This window comes from Calidris pugnax, unplaced genomic scaffold (genome assembly GCF_001431845.1).
Source record: "Calidris pugnax isolate Ruff unplaced genomic scaffold, ASM143184v1 scaffold270, whole genome shotgun sequence".
NCBI lineage: Eukaryota > Metazoa > Chordata > Aves > Charadriiformes > Scolopacidae > Calidris > Calidris pugnax.
This window is the reverse complement of record NW_015091277.1, coordinates 693639-714142: the sequence shown is the minus strand read 5'-3', so window position 1 is coordinate 714142 and position 20504 is coordinate 693639. Positions and strand designations below refer to the sequence as shown.

Here is a 20504-nt window from a genome sequence, read left to right as displayed (position 1 = left end):
CCCCCCCAACTCTCTCAGCCTGTCCTCCCAGCAGAGGGGCTCCAGCCCTCCCAGCATCTCCATGGCCCTCCACGAGGAAAATATAGATACTTCCACTTTGAAAATGATTCCAATTTAACAGAATCATCCCACCTCTGCTTATTCAAGACCGAAGGAGACATCCACGACCTGCACGCCTCCCACTCTAGCGATGACCACACACAAAGGGCTCCAGCCCTCCCAGTATCTCCATGACCCTCCACAAGGAAAAGATAGATACTTACGCTTTGAAAATGATTCCCATTTAACAGAATCATCCCAATTCTGCTTATTCAAGACCAAAGGAGACATCCACGACCTGCACCCCTCCCGCTCTACCGATGACCACACACAAGTGCTACAGAAGTCAGGCTTCAGGTATTTTTGGCCCTTTGTTTTCAGATCTGCTTAGGGGACCACACGTCATCTCAGGATTTTTACATCACACCGATGGATACCAAGCGGAAACTCACGGTAGTGTTTTCCTGATGATGAAAACCTTTCTTTAAACATCTTGCTAGGGGCTAAGAAGAAAAGCAGGGAGAATCTTTTCAGCTGTGATGACCACACACAAATGCTACAGAAGTCAGGCTTCAGGTATTTTTGGCCCTTTGTTTTCAGATCTGCTTAGGGGACCACACGTCATCTCAGGATTTTTACATCACACTGATGGATACCAAGCGAAAACTCAGGGTAGTATTTTCCCCGATGATGAAAGCTGTTTGTTATACATCTTGTTAGGAGCTAAGAAGAAAAGCAGGGAGAATCCTTTCACAGCTTGTGCCTAGAATTACAGAATCACAGAATCTTCTAGGTTGGAAGGGACCTTAAAGATCATCTTGTCCAACTGTCAACCTAACTTTGACAAAAATAGACACCCACACAACAAACAAGCATCACCATCACTAAACCATACCTCCCAGCACTACATCAACCTGTCTTTTGAACACCTCCAGGGATGGTGCCTCAACCACCTCCCTGGGCAGCCCATTCCAATGTCCGATAACCCTTTCAGTGAAAAAATTCTTCCTAATATCCAGCCTGAACAACACTGCCACCCAGCTTGGTGTCCTCTGCGAACTTACTGAGGGTGCACTCGATCCCCGGACGGAATAAATCTGCACAAGGGACTGAACTTCCTTTTCTCAGGGCCCATTTACTTCCCCGGTTTCGTTGGCTGAGTTGAATTTCCATCAGGCGACACTTTTTATGGTGTTGCTCAAAGATGATTATCTTTCTACTCCTGTATTTCTTCCCTTTGCCAAGACTCTCCTCCCAAAAATAAATGATTTGGACAGTAGCTTATAAAGTTCACATGGATCATGATTTCCGTGGAAGGAATGAAAGATAACATAGAATGACACAGAAATAAGGGCTGGTAACAGCCACAGCATGGCTGAGTTGAATTTCCATCAGGCGACACTTTTTACGGTGTTGCTCAAAGATGATTCTCTTTCTACTCCTGTATTTCTTCCCTTTGCCAAGACTCTCCTCCCAAAAATAAATGATTTGGACAGGAGCTCATAGAGTTCACATGGATCATGATTTCCGTGGAAGGAATGAAAGATAACAAAGAATGACACAGAAATAAGGGCTGGTAAGAGCCACGGCACGACAATATCCCGTAGGATTTTCATCACTGTTACCCACTGAAGTAGAATTTTTGTCCCAAAGGTCTGATAGATTGAGCTGTGCTACCCCGAGGCGCTAACCCTGTTTGAGCCCCGCTCTTATAATTTTCAAATAGGGCAATTAACAAAAAGTTTGCTTTTGGTTTTGGATAAGAGGATGTGTGATCACACCCTGTCTTTAGAAGCGATATGTTGTTCCCATGTTTGGCATAGTACAGCAAAAAATAATAATAAAAAAGAGACTTATAGAGCTTAGCAACATTTTAGGACCTTTCTAAAATACAGCAGTAGGAATGCTGTCAGAATAGTAAAATCCTTTAAAAGTTGCAGAACTAAGTAAGAGAAAACTGTTTATCAGTTTGCCCCCTGTTTTTCAAGCCAGAACTATGTTATCACATAACGCTTTTCCTGCTTTCATTTCAGACAAGTATTTCCATCACTACAAAAATCCACCTTCATAGGAATAGCCCTAGAAAGCTTTAACTCCTCTGTTAAAAGAAGGCGATAACATAGAATGACACAGAAATAAGGGCTGGTAACAGCCACAGCATGACAATATCCCGTAGGATTTTCATCACTGTTACCCACTGAAGTAGAATTTTTGTCCCAAAGGTCTGATACATTGAGCTGTGCTACCCCGAGGCACTAACCCTGTTTGAACCCCGCTCTTATAATTTTCAAATAGGGCAATTAACAAAAAGTTTGCTTTTGGTTTTGGATAAGAGGATGTGTGATCACACCCTGTCTTTAGAAGCGATATGTTGTTCCCATGTTTGGCATAGTACAGCAAAAAATAATAATAAAAAAGAGACTTATAGAGCTTAGCAACATTTTAGGACCTTTCTAAAATACAGCAGTAGGAATGCTGTCAGAATAGTAAAATCCTTTAAAAGTTGCAGAACTAAGTAAGAGAAAACTGTTTATCAGTTTGCCCCCTGTTTTTCAAGCCAGAACTATGTTATCACATAACGCTTTTCCTGCTTTCATTTCAGACAAGTATTTCCATCACTACAAAAAATCCACCTTCACAGGAATAGCCCTAGAAAGCTTTAACTCCTCTGTTAAAAGAAGGGCCAGTGTCACAACGTTTAGTGTCATTTCACATCAGATTTTAAAACTAATTCAAGCCTGGTTTTGAGTCTCCCCTGAAAGCCATACACTAGCCCAAAAATATTAAGGTTTGGCTATTAGTGCTTTGGAGCTCATTATCTTATTAGGAAAAACTCCGTTAGGAAGACTGGAAGCACTCTTTCATATGAATTAACATGATCTGAGAAACGTTAGGAAGACTGGAAGCACTCTTTCATATCAATTAACGTGAATTTCTTCTGGCAACTGAAGCTGTGAGTGAGGATATATCCATCACCAGAGCATCTGGTAGCAAAACCTGGCGGGGTTACCTCACACTGGATGATATTTTCAATACCTTGGATTATCCAGGGCATCTGTGTCATCTGCATGACACAGGGACCACACAAGACCTGTGCCGCTTTGGAGCAGTGAATAATTAACTTAAGGATCCCAAAATAGCACCTTGCTATGTTTGGGTGGGACTGAGGCACCCAAAGAATGAAGGTGAGAATGCAGAAGAAAATAATTCACAGATTCATAGAATGGTTTGGGTTGGAAGGGACCTTAAAGATCATCCAGTTCCAACCCCCTGCCCTGAGCAGGGACACCTCCCACCAGAGCAGGTTGCTCAAAGCCCCATCCAACCAGGCCTTGAAAACTTCCAGGGAATACCATAATACAGAATGATCCAACCTGGCCTTGAACACCTCCAGGGAATATCATAATACAGAAGATGCATCTGCTACCAACCCTTAGATACAGTCCTAAAAGAATGATTAATTCACCTCCCTTTATTGAAGAACATGGATTTTCAGTCTTCCCTCGTCCTCCCCACTCCTGCAAGGAGCATTGTGTGTCCATCACATGGATGATATTACAAAAGCAGAAGAAAAACAGTAGAATGTTGTGGACATCTTACATGGCCTATATTTTAGGAAAGACACAAATCTTCCCCACGCATACTTAACTCTTGTGAAGAGGAGCTGCTTGTTTGTAAAAAATCTTTATTACTGATTTTTTTGTAGCATCCACCTCTTTCTTTTTAATGACAAAAAGATTACTTACCATCTAACCATGAGCCCAAGCTCCATGAAGTTTTTCAGGTTAGGAAGAGTTTGCCTTAGATCCGGAGTACTCAGCCCATGTTGATATCTAAGCTACAAGAACAGAAAAAAAAAATAAAATTAACACTGCTTTCCAAATCCCAGATTCCAATGAAACATTAGAATCATTATGGTCAGTTAATTTACTAAGTTTTCAAAAAAAGGTGTAGGATAATCAAGCAGTTCCAAGAGATCTACTGCCCTTAAGGAAATGTTCCATTTAATTCTCATAACCTTGTATTAGCAAAACCCACCCAAGAACGGGGAGAAAATAATCAGTCAATCTGACTGTTAAACCTCATTACACTTTTTCCATTTCCTATCTGTAACAGGAGAGCAGCCTGATAGATTAATACAAACACAACCATTAAGTGAAAAGACCAAATTTCAACACAATGTTCGATATTCTCCCATTTCAAGCATTTATTTGTGTGTAAGTGTCATCTGTCACCCTGAGCGTATCAACATGTGCTGGAATCAGCAGTGGAATTATTACAGCCATATCAACTAGTGAAAATACACACTGTCACACAACGGATCGAAATCTGGGCTCCTTATACAGTTTCCATCAATATTTAAACTACTTCGATTATTCTCATAATTAAACCCATAAATGCCGTGTAGCTAAAAGAAAAGCTTCAAATGTTGTCTGACTGTTAACCCAAGTATTAACTCCTTTGCGGGTGCCAACATAAAGGAAAAGATTCGATAAACTGACTCCAGGCAAACATCAACTCATCAAATCAAATCCACGTGACATAACTCTCACTGCTGGTAATTATAAACTACTTATTTAAGGAGTCCCCAGGTGAAAAATACCTCCAAAGAAAACGGTACACGGAAGGGAAAAAGCCTTTACTTCTTTCAAGTTTGAATCTCAAAACTTCACGGAAACTTTGCAGGGAAATTCATCCCCTCTTGTGGTTAAAATAGGGAAAAAAAAATAACCCCTAAATTCTAATATCTTTAAGACTATCGGCATGAAGCAGCATCGACTTAATACACTGTTCTCAGCAGATGTTAACAATCTAGATCTAGAAATCTCTAGATCTCTAACAACAATCTAGAGATTTCTAACATTCTCTAGAAATCACAGCTGCCCCCCCGATAAACACATACAGCAAGAATTGTAAAATTCTGAAATTTGTAAAGTAAAATTGATGCTGATAGAGCTTTTTGCCGAAACATGGAACAATCCCACTCAAAGTTCAATTAGATTTCTTTTTTAGAATTATACACCTGTTTCCATAATTCCTGAAAATTAGGTGTAGGGAAGCGTCCTCCAAGCTAAGAAAGATTTGACTTCTCCCAAACAATGGCCCAATCAGTTTTTCGCTGAAAAAGACTGGAAATTGGGAATGAGTTTTAGAAAGAAAAATGGCTTTGGAAGAAAATCATCCTCAGCACTGCATTGTACAACAGGAGACCATTTATTACCCAGTTTATTATTTCCATATGGACACAGTCAAGTCATATGGTGGGCTTGGATTCATATTTTCTGCTACAATGACAGAACCTGGATTAAGACAACCATACAATATAAATTACTAAACGATCACCACGTTCTCCTGATGGGATTACAGTGGATTTGGTTAACCAAAGAACTAGCCTGGGGCAAAAGAAATAAAAAAAAAAGAAGAAAAAAAAAAACAAAAATCAAAACCATTACATTTGTTCCTTCTGCTACAATCAAGCGTTCATAGGATACCCCTTTTTATAGTCATCCTTAAATTCTAAGGTTTCAGAGCATGAAAAGAATTGGATTAAGGGATCTCTCTATTTCCAACAGCCAAGATCAGAGGAACGCACGTGAGACTCTTGTATTAGAACATGAGAAAAACACTGTTTCTGCTAAAACACATTTTCATGTCGCAAATAATAGAGACGCAGAGTAAGTAAAGGTTTGTGAAACCTCCAAAAAAAAAATATTAACTTTATGAACTGCATTCTATTTGACTTTGTAATAGCTTGAAACCAAAGCAATATTGCCTCATGTGTCTGCATCAATACGAGCTGAGGATGATGTATTTACCAAACAAACCTACATGAGCCCATGGGCCTTGGTGGCCAAGGAGGCCAATGGCATCTTGGGGGGCATCAGGAAGAGTGTGAGCAGCAGGTGGAGGGAGGTCATCCTGCCCCTCTGCTCTGCCCTGGGGAGGCCCCATCTGGAGCACTGGGACCAGTTCTGGGCTCCCCAGTTCCAGAAGGACAAGGAACTGCTGGAGAGGGGACAGCAGAGGGCTACAAAGATGATGAGGGGTCTGAAGCATCTCTCTTATGAGGAGAGGCTGAGGGACTTGGGGCTTTATAGTCTGGAGAAGGCTGAGGGGGGATCTGATCAACACCTATAAATCCTTCAAGGGTGGGTGTCAGGAGGATGGGGCCAGTCTTTTTACAGTGGTGCCCAGTGGCAGGACAAGAGGAAATGCACACTTGAATCTAAGAAGTTCCACCTAAACGTGAGGAGGAACTTCTTTACTTTGAGGGTGGCAGAGCCCTGGCAGAGGCTGCCCAGAGAGGTGGTGGAGTCTCCTTCTCTGGAGACATTCAAACCCCACTTGGACACGTTCCTGTGCAACCTGCTCTAGGTGGACCTGCTTTGGCAAGGGGTTGGATGGGATGATCTCCAGAGGTCCCTTCCAACCCGAGATCATTCTGTGATTCTGTAATCCCAGAAGCTGCTGAAAAACTCATCTGCTTTCTGCTGACAGAAAATAACAGGAATAATAACAAGGAGGAGGAAGGACCGAGGAAGAGGAGAAGGAGGAGAAGAACCACCACCTCTTTCCTGAATTTGAATATTTTTTAACAGCCAACACCACACACAGGGACAGTCACTCCCCCTCATCCAATAAATAGTAAAACACTGAACAGCAGTAACACCCATCACCTGTGATCTGTTACAGGAGGATTCGTAATGTCAAAATCAATTTTAAAGAGAGAAAAACGTAGGGAGAGGACACCTGCTTTGCTCGTGAGTTAAAGGGAACTTAAAGATAGAGCTTTGGAATATTTTTGGAAGAAAAGAGACGAGAAGGAGCGCAGTGAAACACGGCATCGAGGTAGGAAAATGAAAACAGAAAGAGCTGTCTCGATTCTCCAAAGAAACCAAGTCCACATTTCAGTTGTTGCTGTTAAACATCTCCCTCATCTCCACCTGCCCCAGAGGAACCGAGTATCATTTGCAAAAGCAGCGTTTTATTTAAAGATCAGGTTGTTCCTTCAGGATATTAGGGACCTGGGCCTCCAAAGAAAACGTGCCTGGTTTCATTTGAGTCCACAAGTGTCTGAGATTCGTGTTCACATTTATGACTGTGTGTTCTCCACGGGGCTGTGAGTACATCATTAATGATGTTCAACTAATAAAACATTAATTGCCATTTCCTTACTAATATTTAGCTCCTATACACAGCTTTGTTTTCCCAAGTGCTGTGTGAAACGTCGCTTGACTTGAAGAAAAACACATAGTAAACACGAACTGGAAAACAAATGAGCTAAAGGCATCAGACACTTCAGCCAGGAGCCCCAATCTGCTCTCACACCAGGTACCAGCAACACCTATCCCACAGGAACAAGACGTAGCGGATGAGACACATCGTATTTAATTAAGGGTTCAAGACAGAGTAACTTCAAGGCTATTTAAGGGAAGAAAAAAAAATATTAACCCTACTTTGCAATTTCTTTCAATTATGCAGGTTTATTCCTTTTACTCATCTCAAAAAGTGAAAGGTTCAACATTGTTTTGTACTTCATTGCTTTGGATTCCGTGCTAATTGATACCAGTCCAAGTTATTTAATTAGACATGTAAAGAAATGGCTAGTAGATGGGAACCAGAAGAAAAAAAACAAAACAACAAACCAAACCCAAAACTACATTCATGTTCCTATAAGATTTTGGAATCATAGAGTGGTTAGAGTTGGAAGGGACCTTAAAGACCATCCAGTTCCAACCCCCTGCCCTAATATCTAATATCTATCCTAATATCTAATCTAAATTTCTCCTCTTTCAATTTAAAACCATTATCCCTCATCCTATGGCTCCACTCCTTGACCAAGAGTCCCCCCCCATCTCTCCTGTAGCCCCCTTCAGGTACTGGAAAGTCATCATAAGGTGTCTCCAGAGCCTTCTCTTCTCCAGGCTGAACAACCCTTGTTGAAATAAGCTACACTTAAAGGAATTGTTCTCAGAGTAAAAGGTAAGATTTATTCTTAAAATTTGTATTAACTTTTTATTGAAAGGTTTAAACACTTAATTTCCATCTAAGACTAAAGAAATCGTTCCAGCTGATACAACCACAGCATCAGCTGTAGGCGAGAAATGACTAACAAATTAAAGTTAACTCATAACAAGTTGGGTGTAATTGGTTTAGACTCTTTAGGAAGAGGAAAAATAAATAAATAAATACCCAGTTGCTCCGGTTTCTACCTGCTTTTCCTTCTGTGCAACGGCTTTAACTTTGACAGGGAGGAAGCTGTCTGTCCTGAGCAGTGAATCAGCTTTACCCTGAGCATCCCTAACCCAACTCCTGCCATCCAAGCATCTTCCAAGTAATTTATTTGGTCAACCAGACCAAATAAATATTATTTACTTATATTTACATACATATATATAAGTACTTATATTTACTTCTATATATAAATATTATTTACTTATTAAAATCATGTCAGACAACACAGAAGCTTAGCACCATCCACAATAAAACAAATCAAGACAAGTGGAGCTTCCTGATTTGTTAACTAATTAAAATACAAACCTGCAATTGCAGTTACTCTCCTATAAAGTCTGTAAGGTAAGAAGTACTAAAAGTATTCATGTTTTTCAGATATGTTGCCCTAAAAAGAAACCCTTCAGATATCTTTCCATTTCTGGGTAACATCAGATCGCACCCAAGATCAAAATTAGGGCTGTTGCAACGAAGGGGCTGCCTCTTAATAACAATATCCTGCGTTTCTGTGCAAAGAAGAATAGCCCATTTCCCACACTAATCCCTGTAACGGTATTTAATGACTAAATGTATACAAGCACATGCATTTACTTCCAGCCAGAAACCACGAAGTACCTCGATTGGAATAGCCTTTTTTGGGAACACAGAATGACTTCAATTCCGACCTCATCTGTTCATCATTTACCATATTGTTTCCCCAGCCCTATCCATATTGTTCTAAAGACATGTGGAAGCAGTCTGACAGCACAGACCACGTTCATAAATTTCAAAATACCAGTCACTTCAGTACATGCTGCGCATAATACTCGAGTCCACACTGAAACCTCCAGCATTTCTGCACTTCCCTCAGTCTCTTCTGCAAGTCCTTGATGTTGAAAACTCTCTATCAAAGAATCATAGAATGGTTTGGGTTGGAAGGGACCTTAAAGATGATCCAGTTCCAACCCCCTGCCATAGGCAGGGACACCTCCCAACAGACCAGGTTGCTCAAAGCCCCATCCAGCCTGGCCTTGAACCTCTCCAGGGATGGGGCAGCCACAGCTTCTCGGGGTAACCTTGGCCAGGCTCTCACCACCCTCACACCAAAGAATTTCATCTTGAGATCTCATCTCAATCTCTCCTCTTTCAGTGTCAAACCCTTCCCCTTCCTCCTAGGGCTCCCCTCCCTCATCAAGAGTCCCTCCCCATCTCTCCTGGAGCCCCCTGAGGGACTGGAAGGGACTCCAAGGTCTCCCTGGAGCCTTCTCTTCTCCAGGCTGAACCCTCCCAACTATCTCAGCCTGTCCTCCCAGCAGAGGGGCTCCAGCCCTCCCAGCATCTCCATGGTGGCCTCCTCTGGCCCCACTCCAACAGGTCCACATCCTTCTGATGTTGGTGGCCCCAGAGCTGGAGGCAGCACTGGGTTTGGGGGTGTTTCCCCAGAGCAGAGGGGCAGAATCCCCCCCCTGGCCCTGCTGGCCACGCTGCTGGGGATGCAGCCCAGGATGTGGGGGGCTTTCTGGGCTGCCAGCTCACTTTTGTCAGCTCATGCTGACCTCCTCGTCCACCCCTTCCCTTAGTCTCTACTGCAGGTCCTTGGTGTTGTAGCACCATCTGTATCTATACAAGAGTCAAACCAAACCCCACTACTACTCTACGTCAGGTCACGTTAAGGCAGTCAAGAGCAATTTTGAATTATTTTCAATTAAACGAGGAGTTGTTCTTGATAGCATCGAGCGTTTGAAAGGACATCTGCTCCACAAATGTGGAAACCCACAAACAAAAATAGAAGCAAAAGTGTTCTTTCAATCAAGCGCGCGGCCCTGGGTAGAAGCCAAGCATTTACATAAGGTTTTCAGAGGATGTCAAACGCCGGGACAGAAATCTAAAAATGCAAGTTTTAATAAAATGACATAGTTAATTGTTTTACAAGATCCTGGATGACTTTTCCAAGGATGAAGGAGCATTGGCGGGGATTCAGATGACTAAGCACCGCAATAATGAAAACAGAAAGTGTTGTTATAATGCCTGTTGCTATATAAACAGTTGTGTGTGTTTATACCTTTTGGGGGAGATTATAAAATTTCAGATTATTTGCACGCTTAACATGTTGACTGCCTTTGTTTTATTAAATCTAGCTCCGAACAGCTATGGGGGTTTAGGGAAAAACCCTTAAGCTGCAACATTAGGGAAACCCATTGTGGTATCAATTAGCTCTTTAGATAGTGTTATCTCAAAGCTAAACATTTAGAATTCATTTTTATTTTTCACATTGACAAGACTGTCAGCAAACATCTATCACAGTTTGGAAGGAAATCTAGCCAAGGCTTTTTTTTCTTTTTTTTAAAAAAAAAAACAGATTCTTGGGAAAGGAGGAGAGAAAAAAAAAGCAACAGAGAAATACTGTAATTATAACAAGTCTTTAAGTTTTCAATCTTGCTTTCAGAAGGTGCAAATAGAGGACTGTCACAGTAGTGACAGCCCTCATCCAAACAAGGGGAGGTGCTCAAATCCACAGCTATTTTTATGGAAATGCTGCCCAGTATCTCGATATGCCAATGCCTGCCTCCCTCTCCCAAGTGGATTTCCACGCTGTTCAGAGAAATCCACCCTGAAAAGCAGATATTTACTTTGCAATTCTTCTAAGAGTGCTAAACTAACAAGAAAACCAAGTTACATCAACAGCCTTGAAGACCCACGTCCTTCATGAATCCATTGGGCACAGGCTTTAAAGTTCCTCAAGCTGACCCCGCCTGCCGAAAAAAGCCTTCATTAAAACCATCTTAAAGGAGTCCCATCACAATTTGGATTTAGCAATAACAAATAAGGCACACAACCAGCAATCAACGCAGTGACAGGAGAGAACGACTCCATTCTACGCCGTCCCTTCAAAGGCGGTTTATAATCACACTCATTTTTAAAACATGTTTAGTCTAAATTAGCCCAACTCCCCCACAGTGATGACTAACAGTTGAGATGCTGCAAAGTCAATCCAACAGTTCAGGAATCTTGAATTTTGTTTAACATCTTTGTCAGTGACACGGACAGTGGAATCGAGGGAACCCTCAGCAAGTTGGCCAATGACACCAAGCGGTCAACGCGCTGGAGGGAAGGGATGCCATCCAGAGGGACCTGGATAGGCTTGAGAGCTGGGCCCACGTGAACTTCATGAGAAGTTCAACCAGGCCAAGTGCAAGGTCCTGCACCTGGGTCAGGGCAATTCCAGGCACAAATCCAGGCTGGGCAGAGAATGGCTGGAGAGCAGCCCTGAGGAGAAGGACTTGGGGGTGTTGGTGGATGAGAAGCTCGACGTGAGCCAGCAACGTGCACATGGGGGAATCTGAAAGGCAGGGGAAATTCATGCATGAAATTTAAGTACAGGAGTGATTTTGCAGCGCCCAAGGAAACTATATCCTCTTCTGATATCAGATCTAATTCCCTTCTACATTCTCCAATTTGCCTTGGAATTATATTAAGCTGCTTCTTCCCCTGACACCCCCCAAAATACAAAGTCTGATCATCATTCAAACACAGCAGCAGCCCAGACACCAACGCTCAGCAACTTGTAATATTCTGCCCAGACGTTTATGAAGCAGTTTTCTTCTAATTTTTAAAAACTGAAATGTGATAATAGGCAATATTTTAATACCGGATTTGGGTTTCACAGCAATAGTGTTTATTGGAGATAGACCACAAGAAAATCAGGAAATAGGAGTACGTGTTGGAGGACATGCACAACACGCTGTGGAACTAAACACTTCGAGGAGCCAAAAGCTGAAAGTCCTGGAGGAAACGCTCGCTCGTATTCGTGAAGCCCTTCCTGAGAGCAAACACAATTCCCCCCAAGAGAGGTCTCAAACGTTCTCCTTCGTGGTTGGAGCCCGGGTGTCCCAGTAAGGATATGGGAAACCATCATCAGAGACAGGCTGGGGGAAACAGCCACTTACATGGGTAAACTATTCCTGTAAAATCTGGTGGTTAGTTGGGCTCGTTATAAAAAATAACATCTCTGGGCCCCCCTTGCCCATAAAGGTGCCTCTCGTATACCATGACCATTTTACAGAAAGAACATTAAAAAAAAAAAGCAATTTAGAAGATAGAGGAGTTCCTGGCCTCAGAAAAGCTTCCCCCCGTTCCCCAGTGAAGCACTCCAATAACTAAAACCACTTTTACTGGTGGGCTGTAGCTCTTGCTGCGTTAAAGCTTGATGAGATGAAACCATCCAGCATAACCTTTCCAGGTTCGGGTCAAAACTTCTTAAAACACCTCGGTATCACAAAGCACTGCTTATTGGATTCTAAGGCACGGGCACACTTACTTCCTATGACCTCATCCAGCCCAAGCTTTTGTAGGAAAAATCATTACATCAGGCATAGAACAAAAGGTCAGACGTGCAAAAGGCAGGAGAAAGACAACATTTTGTACCCACATCTTAAATGTGATGTTTTCATTCTGCGTTTAGCTCCCCAAAAGTGATTTTGCACTGCACAGGAACCTCTGAAACTTGCTTTTTTTACCTACAAACACCAAAAGTGCAACAGTCTGAGGAGCGCACAGGCAGGTACAGAGAACTCGCCCACCTTGTCCTGGTTGGAAATCAGAATGAATCTACCCAGAGCCCAAACTCATCAGCCAGGCTGGAAGGCTGCAGGGCTGAACTGGGGCTGTCCCATCAGCTTGGGTGGCAGATGAACATCTGCCTCCCCCTCTACTCTGCCCTGGGGAGGCCACAGCTGGAGCACTGGGTCCAGTGCTGGACTCCCCAGTTCAAGAAAGACAAGGAACTGATGAAGAGAGTCCAGTGGAGGTGACAAAGATCAGGGGACTAGAGCATCTCTGATGAGGAAAGGCTGAGAGACCTGGGGCTGTTCAGCCTGGAGAAGAAAACACTGAGAGGGAATGTCATCAATGCTGAGTAATATCTAAAGGGTAGGTGGCAAGATGGGACCAGGCTCTTCTCAGTGGTGCCCAGTGGCAGGACAAGAGGAAATGGGCACAAACTGGAACATGAGAAGTTCCATCTCAGCATGAGGAGGAACTTCTTTCCTGTGAGGGTGGCAGAGCCCTGAAAGAGGCTGCCCAAAGAGGTGGTGGAGTCTCCTTCTCTGGAGACATTCAAACCCCACCTGGACGCATTCCTGTCCAACCTGCTCTGGGTGAGACTGCTCTGGCAGGGGGTTGGACTGGATGGTCTTCAGAGGTCCCTTCCAACCCTGACTGTTCTGTGATTCTGTGAACAACTGCACCAAAGCCTCTGGTCTTCTCTCTGCTAGAGATGAGGTTTCACACTAGATATGAAGACATTTTTCACACTAAGGGTGGTGAGACACTGGCCCAGGTTACCCAGAGATGAGGTTCTGAGCAACCTGATCTAGTTGAAGATGCCCCTCCTTATTGCAGGGAGTTTGGACTAGATGGCCTTTAAAGGTCCCTTCCAACCCAAATAATTCTATTATTGCTCAACGACAGTTCAGAGCAATATAATCAAGTTTCCAATTAAGGTTTTGGAAATCTGCCTATGGTCCTATCACTCCTACATTTACTTGTTACCTTTATATTTTGATAAATCTCCTCCAAACCCAGGCAACTTTCCCATCTGGTATCAGTTTAGCTTTACCTTGTACCTTAAGATGTTGCAGAAAAGGACCTGCAGAATAGTTTCTGTCCCCACTCCGTATTGCAAACACAAAGTCTTCCAGCTATTTGTTCTTTTATGCTGCAGTGGGAAAGCCCTTGTTTTAAAACAACATGGGTAAAATTGAGCTTTTTGGCAGTTTTTCCTAAAGCGTTCATCCAGGTTTATGAAACCTGCTCTTTCAAGTGAAAAAAAAAAAAAAAAAAAAAAAAAAAAAAAAGGCTCTTGCTTCAAGAAAGCATTACTTGAAGAGCAAGTGATTCTGCCCACGCCACAGAGATGAAATGTAGGAAGAATTTGGGAATTCTCAGCTCCCAGCCCCATGTTGCACCTAAGCTGAACTGCTTCCCAGGCATCTATTGTACTACTTCTAGTGGGCAAAGGAGACCGACTTCTAAAACAGACTGGATTTTAAATCAAATATGAAGATCACAGAATCTTAGTGGTTGGAATGGACCTCCGAGATCATCGAGTCCAACCACATTAAAAAAAACCCAAAAAACCCCACCAACAAACCCCAAAACATCACCCACCAACTAAACCCCACACCCACAACACCCCACCACAAACCAATAATCTTGGGCACTAAAGTATGCCCTGAAGAGCAATGTCTACACATTTCTTAAATACCTCCAGGGATGGTGACTCCACCTCCAGGGATGGTGACTCCAAAAAAATTTGGAGATCTCTCACTCCAGAAGTATAGTATCAATAGTTTAACCCGTGTAAGACTTGTTTCCTATCAGGATAACACCATCATTCAGTGAACACCAAATAACACCTAAACCAGACCCATACTGGAAATCATTTCTCCTACAATGGAGCGTATTTCAAACTTAAAAGCTGAGGTCAGGGAACATTAAACCAACATCTATTCAGCAACAGCCTTCCTGAAAACAACTACCAACTTATATTTGCTAAATTGAATGACAGCTTCATTTTTTGGTTTTTTTTTCCTATTTACACGATATCAGCTTGAGAAATATTCTCATGAATTATACACAGGGCCAGCAAAGAAGGACACAATAGCCCTTTTAGTATTTCAAGTCTCTTGAAAAAAAACCTACTTTCAAGCTCTGGATTTCCAAGCATTCTGGACTGATCAAAAAGTAAATGTACCAATACATATCAGAGACTTTTATTCCTTTATTCCAAGTCGCTCTAAAACTTCAACCACAGTATATAATAAGCCTGAAAGGCTGGATTTATGGATGATTAAGCAGCTGTCATACCCTAAACTTTCCAAGGGTTTGTGCCCTGACGTGCCAAATCCTATGCATAGAAGGAGGAGACAAACCCTGCCTCACAGAGCACAAAATATACATATTAAACTATACAACAGAAGAACAAAGAGCATGGGTGGATGGAGAAGTGAAAATAACAGAAGCTCAGCAAAAAAGAGGGGAAAAAAAGAGGAAAGAGGGGAAAAAAAAGAGGAAAGAGAAAGGGAAGAGAAAGAAAAAAGAAAGAGAGAAGAGAGAAGAGAGAAGAAAAAAGAGAAAAAAGAGAAAAAAGAGAAAAAAGAGAAAAAAGAGAAAAAAGAGAAAAAAGAGAAAAAAGAGAAAAAAGAGAAAAAAGAGAAAAAAGAGAAAAAAGAGAAAAAAGAGAAAAAAGAGAAAAAAGAGAAAAAAGAGAAAAAAGAGAAAAAAGAGAAAAAAGAGAAAAAAGAGAAAAAAGAGAAAAAAGAGAAAAAAGAGAAAAAAGAGAAAAAAGAGAAAAAAGAGAAAAAAGAGAAAAAAGAGAAAAAAGAGAAAAAAGAGAAAAAAGAGAAAAAAGAGAAAAAAGAGAAAAAAGAGAAAAAAGAGAAAAAAGAGAAAAAAGAGAAAAAAGAGAAAAAAGAGAAAAAAGAAAAAAAAGAAAAAAAAGAAAAAAAAGAAAAAAATCACAGCCTGTCACTTGCTAATGACCTATAAGAACAACTTTTATGTATGAACACAAGTGAGGGTTCAGGAAATAATACACATTTTATCTTGGGGTTTTTTGTCCATTAAGAGGTAGCAACAGAGAAGAAAGCGAGAAGGCTCCAGGAGGAAGGGACAGGCTCACAAATGAGGTCTGTGAATTCCACAGGTGTTAACACTTTCTATCTGAAAGTCAAGCTTTGTCTCCAGAGCACACCCCTTACTCCTTAGGAGAAATTACACACTCCATCTTTTTCCTGCACTACCACAGTGTGTCACAGCTTGATAAGAGAGCTCACCTCCCCATCTCTTTCCATTTCAAAAAGCAGTACTTATATACACGACGAAGCAGTTTAACTTGGCAAATCACCTGTGTTTATGTCAACTTAACTGGATCAGGAATCCATTTTCCTTTTGATTACTAAATTTTGGTTCTATTTTAAACACATACTTTCCTCTTCTATTTTTTTTTTGTTTTTTTAAAAAAACCCACTTAGTGGCCTGAAGAGTTACCGCCCGGAGATGATGACAGCTACATAGTACACAAGTGATCTAACACACAGAGCATCCTCACACAGGGTGGTCGCCAAAATTATGTTGGAGAAGCGACTCTAGGCACGGCCGATGGTGTCACCTCTCCTTTTCCACCCAACCACCTTGTCTGCTCCACACTCTCTGCAACCAGAGCAAGAATCATGGAATGATCTCGGGTTGGAAGGGACCTCTAGAGATCATCTAGTCCAACCCCCTGCCAGAGCAGGGCCACCCAAAGCAGGTTGCACAGGAATACATCCAGGTGGGTTTTGAATGTCTCCAGAGAAGGAGACTCCACCCTCTCTCTGTGCAGCCTCTTCCAAAGCTCCATCACCCTCACAGGAAAGAAGTTCCTCCTCATGTTGAGGTGGAACTTCCCATGTTCCAGTTTGTGCCCATTTTCCTGACACTGGGCACCACTGTGAAGAGTCTGGCCCCATCCTCCTGCCACCCACCCTTTGCTCAGCATTGATGAGATCCCCTCTCAGCCCAGGTCTCTCAGCCTTTCCAGAAGCTCTGCCTGGGCTCAAGGTTTGGTGATGGGTGCAGGTTGGAGAGCCAAGATCTGCTCCTCCGCACGTTAACGCTGGCCTTTGCGGATCCGTACCCGTTGCCTACGGGCAAGGACAGACAGGCTTTGATCTGAATGAAAGGGTGGCTGTTGTTACAGCTAATCCAGTCTCATTTCAACCTATTTTATCTTGGCATGGGCGATAGGAAAGGAAAAAAAGAGAGCCTTCCAACAAGCTTGCAAAAAAACATATGTAAATTCCCCAATTTGAAATGATCTGGCTGGGTATCAGCCCGTTGCTGCCCTCGGAGACTTTCAGGAATGAAACTTCTCCTAAAAGCTTTTTGGCTCGGCGCAGCTGGAGAAGGTACTTTGTGGTTTTTCAGGTGCAGTCCCTTCCTCTTAACATGAAAATGAATGCTTGGCACTTGACGAGATGAGGACTCGGCTCTGGCTTCAACCTGTGCTCTTTCAAGAACACTTTTCCCTACGCAGTTAAATTGGCCCCAAATTCAGACAGTGCATTCTTTCTGAACTGTACGTTTTATGATCTTCAGTTTAGGGGCCTCATAAAAGATGTGGTGTGCAAGTCACAGTATCCTACGCTCGAAGGGTCATAACCACCGCATCCACACCGATACCCACAGAACTCTTAAAGGCCCTTCGGCGCGTAGTGTTTATTGCCAAAACAAATTTCTAGTCCTAACATTTCTGCCGTTCAACTTCCCATGGAAAAGTTTAATAGTCACTATTATAAAGTTGATTTTCTCACATGCTAGATAGTCTAACAGAGCCAAGAACTGGACATCTTGCCTCATTTCATGTTTAAGAGCGGAATTTCAGTTCAGTTTCTTACATATATCACTAGTACATAAGCATTCAACTTTTATTCCTAGCAGCTATTAGAAAAAGATATAGAATCACAGAATTATCTAGGTTGGAAGGGACCTTTCAGATCATCTAGTCCAACCATCTGCCTAACTCTGATTAAAAAAACCCCCAAAAGCCATCACCAAACCACGTCACTATGTCAACCCATCTTTTAAATACCTCCAAGGATGGTGCCTCAACCACTGCCCTGGGCAGCCCATTCCAAGGCTTAATAACCCTGCAGTGTCAAATTTTTTCCTAATATCTAATCTGAACCTCTCCTGGCACTACTTGAGGCCATTTCCTCTTGTCCCATCACCTGTTCCTTGGGAGAAGAGACTGACCCCCCCCCGGCTACACCCTCCTTTCAGGGAGTTGGAGAGAGCAAGGCCTCCCCCCTCAGGCTCCTTTTCTCCAGGCTCAACACCCCCAGCTCCCACAAGACTTGCTCTCCAGACCCCTCACCAGCTCCGTTGCCCTTCTCTGGACACGCTCCAGCACCTCAATGTCTTTTTTGTGGTGAGGGGCCCAAAACTGGACACAGCACTCAAGGTGGGGCCTCAGTTTGACAACAACTGAAATCCACCAAGAAGTATTTTGCTTTTCTTCCCCGCTTCTGTGAACGTTACTTACCTCGTGCATTAGACAAGCAACTGAACCAAAAAAGCACTGTTTCTACAAGAGCAGGACACGAGGACATAAATGTTGTCTGCCACCATGTGGACAGAGTGACTCTGGACACAAGTTATTTGCCTGGGTCTGTATTGCACTGATGTGAAAACCAACATCTTTGGGGGAGCTGACAAAAGATTGAGTGATTTTTTTTTTCACCCCCCCCACGTCAAATAGCAAAGTTTGACTTTCCTTGGCCAGGGCTGAGCAAACCGTGCCAACGTGAGCAGGATTATTGGTCTCACATCAGTCAATAGTTGTCTGACAAAACAAATCAAGGCTGGATGAGAAGAGGAGCTTTGCCTTGCGAGGCAATCATGTGTACACAGTAATATTGAACAGAAAAAAAACCCAAACCCTTAACTCATGTAGTGTAACAAATCAAAATGATATCCCAAAACCTGGAAGTGATGGTCCAAGTGCTACCAAACACAGAACCTCTCTGACAAACACCAGTGAAGAACTGGGGTAAGACTAGACACAATCGCTCCAGGGCTTGAATTCATTCCCAGAGCGAGGGAATGAACTCTACAGAACAGTCCAAATTCATTCGAAACCAGTTTTGCAAGTCTCCTTTCAAGAGCCAGTAGTTCAGAGAAGAACAGACCACCACCATTTCTGAAGCCATGTCCACTAAAGGAAGGTGGAGATAGCGACCAAGGTCATGGAAGCAACAAGTCTCAAAAGCATCTTGCATTGATGAAAGTTCTGGCCTACAGTTCTACGGAGAAGCTGGGCTGAGACTCGGAATAAGAAGTGCAAAGATCCAGAGACAAATTAAGTTCCACTATCGAACTTCATTCGATAGTCAGAGTTGCAAATAAGCTGATTATCCTGTGCAAGAAAACCCCTTCCGACTGGACCAGAAGAAACTCACTCTATAGCTATAAGGCAATTATTTTCTCTACAAATAATCATGCAAGTGGACAAGGAATAGTGCCTGTCAAGTATCGTGCAAGAGATGACCTCTTGAATACCTAAATGAATTGGAACTTTCATGAACAAGATGCTCTCATCAATGGCTATACATCATATATGCATGGATTAGAAATAATGACCAATACAGGAAAGAAACCTTGTAATATCATCTTGTATCCAACTTTGGACCAGGCATTGGGCCAGCACATTGAGTGAGGTCATCCTTCCCCTCTGCTCTGCCCTGGGGAGGCCACAGCTGGGGGTCCAGTGCTTAGACTCCCCAGTTCAAGAAGGACAGGGAACTACTGGAGAGAGTCCAGTGGAGGCTACGAAGATGATCAAGGGACCGGAGCATCTTTCTGCTGAGGGAAGGCTGAGAGACCTAGGGCTGTTCAGCCTGGAGAAGACTGAGAGGGGACCTCATCAATGCTGATCAACATCTAAAGGGCAAGTGACAAGAGGATGGGGCCAGACTCTTCTCAGTGGTGGCTGGTGACAGGCCAAGGGGCAACAAGCACAAACTGGGACATGGAAAATTCCGTATCAATATGAGGAGGAACTTCTTTCCTGTGGAAAGAAGAGGCTGCCCAGAGAGGTGGTGGAGTCTCCTTCTCTGGAGACATCCAAAACCCACCTGGACCTGTTCCTGTGCAACCTGCTCTGGGTGGATCTGCTTTGGCTGGGGGGTGTGCGTGTGGACTAGATGATCTCCAGAGGTCCCTTCCAACCCCTACCATTCTGTCACTCTGTGATTCTCCAGTAGTGACGCAGCGTGTGCCCACTAAGGACTCACCTCAAGAAGAACAGTCACTAAAACAAGATTGTCTCTTTGTATGTAATGAAGAACCTACACTGAAGCCAGGCCCAAGCAATCAAGGCTCTGGGAATGAAGGAAAAAGACAACAAAACAGCCAGTATTGAAAACAGCAATCAAGCTTCTTTCTTTCTACAGGCCTGAGACTGGAGACTTAAGGCCACTGCACTCTCACCCTCCCACACTCTAAGGTTAAAAAAGAATAAATTTAAACAACTGAGAGGAAAAAAAACCTGGAGCATCGAGACTATTGCTCGAGGATTCGCAACAGCTCAGGTTGGCAAGGTCGATGCCCTTGCTGAGCTGTGTTGCCACATGCCTTCTACATTCAGAACAATGAGAACCCTCCAGGAGATGCCACCTTGCCAAGGCTGGGTGTTTTCTTATCACCTATAAAAA

At 42.9% G+C, this 20504-nt stretch overlaps 1 protein-coding gene across 1 annotated transcript in view; it reads right to left on the bottom strand.

Annotated features, from left to right (window-relative positions):
• The window catches only part of UVRAG (UV radiation resistance associated), a 112798-nt gene that overhangs the window by 13880 nt on the left and 78414 nt on the right, over window positions 1–20504 (bottom strand). The window contains exon 14 of the mRNA XM_014960605.1: window positions 3786–3877. Within this exon, the coding sequence (XP_014816091.1) occupies window positions 3786–3877 (92 nt within the window). The remainder of the gene's footprint in view (window positions 1–3785; window positions 3878–20504) is intronic.